This window comes from Cebus imitator, unplaced genomic scaffold (assembly GCF_001604975.1).
Source record: "Cebus imitator isolate Cc_AM_T3 unplaced genomic scaffold, Cebus_imitator-1.0 Scaffold358, whole genome shotgun sequence".
Classification (NCBI taxonomy): Eukaryota; Metazoa; Chordata; class Mammalia; order Primates; family Cebidae; genus Cebus; species Cebus imitator.
Window position 1 is genome coordinate 1,058,595 of NW_016107673.1, and position 9,902 is coordinate 1,068,496.

Sequence of the window (9,902 nt, forward strand, 5' to 3'; positions counted from 1 at the left end):
GCGCCACCATGCCCAGCTGATTTCTTGTATTTTTAGTAGAGACGGGGTTTCACCATGTTGACCAGGATGGTCTCGATCTCTTGACCTCGTGATCCACCCGCCTCAGCCTCCAAAAGTGCTGGGATTGCAGGCGTGGGCCACTGCGCCGGGCGACTTATTGAGTTTTCTATATTCTTTTTTTCCTTCTCTACTAAATTGGAAGTCTATTTCCATCTTGTATTTAGTTTTATTTACTCAGATGGGAAGCACTGTACATCTTGAATTTGATGTCTTTTTGTCAATTCTAGAAAAATTTTAAGTATTCTCTCTTCAAAGGATTGCCTCTTTTCAATTTCTCTGTAACACCTATGAGAGACAGGCTAGAATCTTCTCAGTTTTCTTTTCCATGTCTTTTCTGTATTTTATTTTTGAGATGGAGTCTCACTCTGTTGCCCAGGTTGGAAAGCAAAAGTGCAATCTCAGCTAACTGCAACCTTTGCCTCCCGGGTTCAAGTTGATTCTCCCGCCTCAGCCTCCCAAGTAGCTGAAATTACAGGCACCTACCACAGCTAATTTTTGTATTCTTAGTAGAGATGGGGTTTCACCATGTTGGCCAGGCTGGTCTCAAACTCCTGACCTCAGGTGATCCACCCTCTGTGGACTTGCAAAGTGCTGGGATTACAGGCATGAGCCACCGCACCCAGCCCCACATCTTTTAACTTCTATGGATGCATTTTTATCTTGCAGTATTGCTTTTTAAATTCTTCCAAGTCACCTTCCAATTTGTTAATTTCCTCTTAAGGTAGGTCTAACCACTGTCTAGCCTAGTCAGTTGAGGTTTTTTGTTTTTGTTTGTTTGTTTCTGTTTTGAGAGAGGGTCTTGCTCTGTTGTCCAGGCTGGAGGGCAGTGGTGTGATCATGGCTCACATCAGCCTTGACTTCCTAGGCTCAAGCCATCCTTCCTCCTCAGCCTCCAGAGTAACTGGGACTACAGGTATGTACCACCATATCTGATTAATTTTTGAAACTTTTTGTAGCCGGGCGCGGTGGCTCAAGCCTGTAATCCCAGCACTTTGGGAGGCTGAGGCGGGTGGATTACGAGGTCAAGAGATCGAGACCATCCCGACCAACATGGTAAAACCCCGTCTCTACTAAAAATACAAAACATTAGCTAGGCATGGTGGCGTGTGCCTGTAATTCCAGCCACTCAGGAGGTTGAGGCAGGAGAATTGCCTGAACCCAGTAGGCGGAGGTTGCGGTGAGCCGAGATCCCGCCATTGCACTCCAGCCTGGGTAACAAGAGTGAAACTCCATCTCAAAAAAAAAAAAAACTTTTTGTAAAGACAGGATCTTACTATGTTGCCTAGGCTGGTCTTGAACTCCTGGACCCAAACAATCCTCCCATTTTGACCTCCCAAAGTTCTGGGATTAGAAAAGTGGGCCACTAAGCCTAGCCTGAGTTTTAAAATTTAAAAACTATATTTTTATTTCCATAAATTTTCATTAGGTGGTTTCCAACTAATTTGCTTAGGCCTTTCTTTTTCCTTTGGTTTTATTTTTCATGTTTTCATTACCTTCTTTGTTTTTGATTAATTGAAGCATATTTACAGTTTCTACTATTACTATTACCTACAGTTGTTGGGAGTCTAATTCTGCCACCTATTTTATCTGCTCACTCTCACTTACGGTGGTTAGTAACTTCTGATTGTGAGTTTCTGTTCAGTAGGACTTTCTCTGGGGGAATCATCTGGGAGGGGTTGGATTCAGGGTGTGTCCCTCTGCAGTGGTTTTACATTTGCTTCTATTACCATCCTGAGGGCACTTTTTTTTTTTTAATGGAAAATTTTAAACAAGTTAAAAAAAAAAAAAAAAAAAAAGAAAAGAAAAAGAAAGAAACAAAACCAACAGTATAATGAACTCCCATGTGTGTATTACCCAGTTGCAAAAATTACTCACCCACAGCCAATCTTGTTTCATCTATATACCCATCCATCACCAATGTCTCTCCACGGGATTATTTTATTTTTGGTTTTTTAGAGACAGGCCTCACTTTGTCACCCAGGCTGGAGTGCAGTGGCACAATCACAACTCACTGCAGCCTTGACCTCCCAGGCTCAAGCAGTCCTCCCCACTCCTGAGTAGCTGGGACCACAGATGGACACCATCACACCCAGCTAATTTGTTTTTTAAAAATATTTTTTTAGAGACAGGGTCTCACTTGCCCAGGCTGGTCTCAAACTCTTGGGCCCAAGCAATTCTCCCATCTCAGTCTCCCAAAGTGCTGGGATTGTAAGTGTCAGCCACCATGCCCAGTCTTATTTTATCTTTTGAGACAGGGTCTTGCTGTCACCCAAGCTGGAGTACACTGGCATGATCATAACTCACTACAGTCTTTAACTCCTGGGCTCAAGCAATTCTCCTGCCTCAGCATCCAGAGTAGATGGGACTACAAGAACATGCCACCCCAACCAGGTAGTTTTAAAATTTTCTGTAGAGATGGAGTCTTGCTGTGTTGCCCACGCTGGTGTGGAACTCCTGGCCTCAAGGATCCTCCTGACTCAGCCTCCCAAAGTGCTAGGATTGCAGGCAGGAGCCAACGTTGCCTGAACTGTTTTATTATTTTACAATTTTTTATTTAATTTTATTTATTTTTGAGACAGGGTCTCACTGTATTGCCCAGACTGGAGCACAGTAGTGTTATCATGGCTCACTGCAGCCTCGACCACCAGGCTCAAGCAATCCTCTTGCCTCAGCCTCCTGAGTAGCTGGGACTACAGGCTTGTACCACCACACTTGGCTTTTTTTTTTTTGTTTATTTTTTACTAGAGAAAAGATCTCGCTGTGTTGTCCTGAACGGTCTTAAACTCCTCAGGTCACACAATTCTCCTGCCTTAGCCACCCTAAGTGCTAGGTTTACAGAGCCACTGAGCCCAACCATATTTTATTATTTTTTAGACATGTTGTCTTGCTAGGCTAGATTAAAACTCCTGGGCTCAAGCAATCCTCCTACCTCAGCCTCCCAAGTAGCTAGGACTACAGGCATGAGCCACAATGCTCCCAATGGATTATTTTAAAGCAAATCCCAGATGGAATACCACCTCACTTCAATGTGTATTTCTTGTCTTTTCTTTTTTTGTAGAGAAGGGGTCTCACTATGTTGCCGAGGCTGCCCCAAGCAACACAGTGACCAAAATGTTGCTCACAATGTTGTCCAGGGCTCAAGCAATCCACCTACCTCACCCTCTTAAAGTGCTGGAATTACAGACATGAGCCACCTCATCCAGACTCAATATGTATTTCTTTTAAAAAGTTCCTTAAAAATACACAGGTGCGGTGGCTCTCACCTGTATTCCCAGCATTTTGGGAGGCCAAGGCAGGTAGATCGCTTGAAGTCAGGAGTCCAAAACCAGCATGGCCAATGTGGCAAAATCCCATCTCTACTAAAAATCCAAAAAAAAACAAAACAAACAAACAAAAAAATTAGCCATGGTGGCACATGCCTTTAATCTCAGCTACTCAGGAAGCTGAGGCAGGAGAATCACCTGAACCTGGGAAGCAGAGGTTGCAGGGAACTCAGATTGCACCACTGCACTGTAGCCTGGGATTCAGAGTGAGACTCCCCCCACCAAAAAAAATCTTAAAAATAATTATAAAGCAATAATTGCTTAGTATCAATAGTTACTCTGTGGTCAAATTACCTGATTTTTAGTCTCTCTAATTTACTTGAAGGAGGCAGAGAAAAAGAGAGACAGAAAGTTTGAAGAAGGATCCAGAAATGTCTGCCTCCACTTTTTCAGTTAATTTGTAGCTTACAGCTCCTAAACCAAGCTGGTGTTATACTTTCAAAAATCTAAGCACTTGTGAGGGATTCTAGATTTTTGGAAAGATTTCTCCCACTCCCCACCCCTAATACCAAGATAGACAAAATTGCTTAATACTTCCCAGTGCCAAGGGGAATATTTTTTTTTCTAGACTTCCTTTCTTCTGAGGGTATAGCCTTTCAAGAGTCCCTAGCGGGCCTTACATTAGAGTTTCAGTTCCAACTTTCTACCTTGTATATACCCAAGATTTCTTTTTCAGCACTTCAGTGACAATTAGTATTCAAGTTCCTAATGTCCTATATCTTGTTTTGTGTGGTGGATATGGCTTGTACAATTATCAAAATTTACTTAAGATCTACATATTTTATTACATGTAAGTCACACATCAATTAAAAATATAACTGAAGCCCCTCATTTATTAAAATTAGCAAACCATCCCCACCTTTCCAAGTCAGCATCAGCACCAACTCCTTTTAGCATGAATTTTAATTTTCTTTTTGTTTTTTGCTCTGGGATGCCCCTTACTTTCCCTTACTCTCAGCTACATGTATTTCAAGGATGTTTATTGCATTTTCTCCAGACTCTTGTTAGCATTTCATAGTGTGAAGGTTACCAAATTCTCTGGGTTCTCAACCAAGGGATATTTTGCCCCCTAGAGGACATCTGGCAATGTCAAGATATTTTTGATTGTCACAATTAGGAGAATGAGCAGAGGCTAGGGATGCTGTTAAACATTCTACAAGGAACTGGACAGTCCTCCACAATAAATAATTATTTTTTTGGCTCAATATGTCATTAGTATCAATACTGAGAAGCCCTAATCTAGATCACCTTAAGCCCTTAAGCCATTACAACTTTATTATAGAAATGTTTGACTTTTGCCTTTCTGTTTCACACAGTCTAGCTATCACTTGTTATGAAAACATCCTGCCTGAAAGTTTACTCTAGAATTCCCAACGGAAGACATTTTCCAAATTTAAAAAGGGAGAGCTGTGACATATATGTCAACTTTTACATCTTTACAGTGTTAACAGATACAAATGCTGTTAGATTAACATGTCAAAACTAATCATAGAACAAATTTTTAAAGTTTAGAGCTATATATATATATATATATATATACATTTACATACACACACACATACACACACACACACACATTTTTTTTAGACAGGGTCTTGTTCTGTCTCCCAGGCTGGAGGACAGTGGTAAAATAATGGCTCACCATAGCTTCAGCCTTCTGAGCTCAAGAGATTCTCCCTAGTAGGTATGGGAATGTACCACTTGCGCAGCTAATTAAAAAAAAAAAAAAATTGCCCAGGCTGGTCTCAAACTCCTGGGCTCAAGCAATCCTCCCACCTCAGCCTCCCAAAGCACTAGGATTACAGGCATGAGCCATTATGGCTGGCCTAGAGCTAACATTAAGAATCTTAGAGACTATGATGTAGCAATGAGAACTTTAATGCATATATTTAACAGATTACAATTTACATTCCAATCTAATGTTCATCAGTAAATTACTGCCCGAAATGTTCCAGCTAAGCAATGAGAAGTCATCCTGGGTGCCTTTTAGTGGTTACTAAAATTTAAGGACTCCATCCTGAAATTTAAGGACACCATACTGAAAGCATTGCTTCAACTATCTTTTACTATCTACAACTGCCTGATGTGCTTTCACTGTAATACTAAGGGCATTTATGGTTTTAACATATGGTTGCAAGACAAATGCGACAAAGCAGGACTTAGGCTTCAAGCTGTGGAAGAGTCTATTGATCTTATTTTTATTATTTAATATTTCAGGCTATAATAAGGAACAGAGAATAACACAATGAATATTCATTTTCTTATGAAACAGCTTAAGAAATAAAGCATTACCGATATGATAGAAGCCTCTGTGGAACTCTCAAGATCCCATTCTCTTCCCTCCCCAGAGGTAAGCATTCTCCTGAATTGGGTGCTTATCACTCCCCTGTTTTTTTGTTTGTTTTTGGTAAGATGGGGTTTCACCATGATGGCCAGGCTAGTCTTGAACTCCTGACCTCAGGTGATCCACCCACCTTGGCCTCCCAAAGTGCTAGGATTACAGGCGCGAACCGCTGCACCCGGCCCTTGTTTTTATTTTCATACTACATGTGTAATCCATACGCAACATATGGTTTTGCTATACTTGTTTTAAAACTTATACAAATGGTATTAAACATATCTTCCCCCCCAAAACCCCAAAAACATATCTTCTACAACTTTCCTTTTGTTACTAATAATTTCCTGCACTTAATAATTACAGGAATCAAGAGACAAAGCAAATGAAATTGCTGAATGTAGTCAGCTTTTCTCTCTTTAAAGAGGAAGTCATCTGTGACTGGGATGAATTTGTCTCCAAATGCACCTGTCTACAATGCTATGTGCCCTTCTCTACTACATGCCAATGAAACTGGTATCTGAAATTCACACCCTTATACCCAGAAACAGGAGTATTCACTAATACCCACAAGCCCAAACAAAGTTCAGTTCTACTATATGAAATCCTGTGATCTAAAAGTTTTCCTCAGGCTTCTATGAAAGGGTGGTAACTGAATACAGGCAGTGAATTCACTGCAACTATTTTTATACAGAATTCACTATGCTCACCTGGTGTGTTTTCCAAGGAATATTAATAGCAGTAATAGATTCCAGATTTGACCTATCTATTTTCAGATATGAAACATCACAAGTTTGCTAAAGCAGATCACTGAAAACATAAAAGCCCTTATTTATAAGTGAGTGAAAGAAAAAAATGGCTAGATATTTTACCCCTTCCATTTCGGTGAGTAGAGGAGTGAAAGAGATAAGAGTAAAAACATTAGCTGAGTTTTAATACTTCTTCTAAGGATTCAAACAGGCCGGTCTCAGAATGATAGAGTCAAATTTAAACCAGGACACTCCCCTAAGGGAGACAGCTGACATGATTATTGCTCTCTTCACAGATACACAGTCAAGCCTGCTGAAATTTTTTACCAGGCTAGTTCAGCAGCTGTTACAGAGAAGGCATACATCTAGTGCTCAGAAGATACATGGATGAATGGATTGTAAATGCAGGGTGAGTACCTCAAAGTACACTGCTGATTAGGCCTAATGAATGGCTTGCTTAGGAAAAAAGCTGAACACTAAAAACATTAGCCAAAGGGGGAAAAAAATAGGCTTGGGTGGTATTAAGAATTATCTACAGATCAAGTCTAGAAAGTCTTTTATCTTTAAGAATAAAAGATATGTTATCTTTACTTTGCCCCATACCCCTGTAGCAAGGACTCTGACTGTTACCACACTGCTTTCCACTTCTTTCCTGAAAGTAGAGTCCCTGAGTGCAGTAAGGCCAAGAAAGAACAAAAGAAGCAAGGTGAGATGCCAGGTCTATGAGTATTTCTAAAAGGTTTTAATGGAGCTGAAGGCTATCATCCTTAGCAAACTATCACAGGAACAGAAAACGAAATACCAAATGTTCTCATTTATAAGTGGGAGCTAAATAATGAGAACTCACGAACACAAAGAAGGAAACAACAGATACTGTGGTCTACATAAGGTGGGAGGGAGGCATGAGGGAGAGAAGCAGAAAAGATAACTACTAGGTACCGGGCTTAATATCTGGGTGATAAAATAATATGTACAATAAACCCCATGACACGTTTACCTATGTAGAAATTTTCACATGTACCGTCAAACCTAAAAGTTGTTTTTTTTTTAAAGTTTTAAGACTCAATCAAAATACAATTTTTTTTTTTTTTTTTTTTTTTGAGATGGAGTTTCGCTCTTGTTACCCAGGCTGGAGTGCAATGGCGAGATCTCGGCTCACCGCAACCTCCGCCTCCTGGGTTCAGGCAATTCTCCTGCCTCAGTCTCCTGAGTCGCTGGGATTACAGGCACGCGCCACCATGCCCAGCTAATTTTTTGTAGTTTTAGTAGAGACGGGGTTTCACCATTTTGACCAGGATGGTCTCGACCTCGTGATCCACCCGCCTCGGCCTCCCAAAGTGCTGGGATTACAAGCGTGAGCCACCGCGCCCGGCAAAATACAATGTTTTAATGTGTTTATTACCTAATTAGTTAACATAGCTATCAATAATCTTATACAAAATTAAAGTCAAAAGGCTTTGGAATTATAAGAGTAACTGGCCAGAGAGAGTTTTTAAATTTCAGGCAAGATGTTTTTATCATGAGTGACAGACAAAAAGGCTAAGGTGGCACCACGATAAAGCTGTCATGAAGATTTCAGATTAGAGCTGTAAGGAAGACCAGATACTTATAAATGGACCAGCACTAAGGGCCATAATGTAGCAATATCCAATACATGTAATGCAAAGGGAATTCAACAACACGTTGGGAAAGTGAGCAAACAAAAATTCAGTGTATATGCAAACTGACTCTGAAACGGTGCTTCCTATCACCAAGTTAGACAGACCCACCTCTCAAGTTCACATAGGTCACGACACTCCTTATCACTTTTCCTTACCTAAGTATATCACTGATAGTAATTTCAGGGATGAACTTTTGAAGATACTTCACTGTTGCACCAAGAAAACAGGCTTTATACATTTCGGTAACTCCATAGGAAAAATTCTGGTATGCCAATTTAATCAAGCCACTGAAAACAGAGAAAAAAAGATCTTTATGAGAGAATAGAATTCTTTATTATATAAAATGCCATTACAATTATTAGATTCTTTTTTTTTTTTTTTTTTAAGTGGGGTTTTCACCATGTTGGTCAGGCTGGTCTTGAACTCCCGACCTCAGATGATCCGCCTGCCTTGGCCTCCAAAGTGCTAGGATTACAGGCGTGAGCCACTACGCCCGGCCTTAGATTCTTTTTTTATGTCATCACAAAAATCTAGGCAAAGAAGCACTGTAGATTAAAAGAAAATCAAGGCCAGGAGCGGTGGCTCATGCCTGTAATCCCAACACTTTGAGAGACTGAGTCAGGCGGATCACTTGAGGTCACAAGTTCAAAACGAGACTGGCCAACATGGCAAACCCTGTCTCTGCCAGAAATGCAAAATTTAGTGAGGTGTGATGGTACATGCCTGTAATCCCAGCTAATCAAAGAGGCCAAGGCAGGAAAATTGCTTGAACCCGGGAGGCAGAGGTTGCAGTGAGCTGAGATCATGCCACTACACTCCATCCTGGGTGGCAGAGCCCTGTCTAAATCAATCAACCAACCAATGAAAATCAACCTTTGGCCAATATCAGAAGGAAACCTCATCAGCTCAGGAGGTAAACAGAGCTGAGTGTGGTGCTGTGTGGCTGTAGTTTCAGCTACTAGGGAGGCTGAAGTAGGAGGATTGTTTAAGCCCAGGAGTTTGAGGCTGCAGTAAGCAATAATTCTGCCAGTGCACTCCAGCCTGGGCAACAGTGAGACTTTGAGCTCCGCCCCCAAAAAAAGAGGTAAACATCTTCTAATCTCAAATTCCCAAGGAGTGCTGGTTTCAAACTGGGACTCTATAAAGCCTACCCATATCAAAGCTTTCTAATGCAAATATCACATGCCTTCAACACACCTAAAAGGCAGGGTATGAAAGAAACAGGACATCTACCCTAGTTTTCTTTAGTCAGCCAGAGGTAAAATACTTTACCTCTGTTGAGGTAAAGTTGTTGAGGCAGGGTACGGTGGCTCATGCCTGTAATCCCAGCACTTTTGGAGGCCAAGGCAGGTGGATTACTTGAGCCCAGGAGCTCGAGACCAGCCTGGGTAAGATGGCGAAACTCTCTCTCTACAGGAAACACAAAAATTATCTGGGCAAGGTAGCATCTGCCTGTAGTTCCAGCTACTTGGACGCTGAAGTGGGAGAACTGATTGATCCCAGGAGGTTGAGATGGCAGTGAGTCACAAAGTGAGACCCTGTCTCAAAAAACCAAAATGGACCAGGCGCAGTGGCTCACACCTGTAATCCCAGCATTTTGGGAGTCCGAGGCAGGCAGATCACGCATGAGGTCAGGAGTTCAAGACAAGCCTGCCCAACATAGTGAAACACCATCTCTACTAAAAATACAAAAAATTAGCCAGGTGTTGTGGTGTGTGCCTGTAATCCCAGCTACATGGGAGGCTGAGGCAGGAGAATCGTGTGAACCCAGGAG

General features: G+C 41.4%; 1 protein-coding gene across 2 annotated transcripts in view; it reads right to left on the minus strand.

The window, feature by feature from the left end:
- L2HGDH (L-2-hydroxyglutarate dehydrogenase) overlaps positions 1-9,902 on the minus strand; it is a 66,284-nt gene that overhangs the window by 12,132 nt on the left and 44,250 nt on the right. Inside the window, exon 8 of one of the 2 annotated variants that reach the window (XM_037730785.1) lies at positions 8,289-8,415. The exons of the other annotated variant lie outside the window; for it this stretch is intronic. Within the exon in view, the coding sequence (XP_037586713.1) occupies positions 8,404-8,415 (12 nt within the window). The 3' untranslated portion in view covers positions 8,289-8,403. Of the gene's footprint in view, positions 1-8,288; positions 8,416-9,902 lie in introns of those variants that run through there. 2 annotated transcript variants of the gene reach the window in all.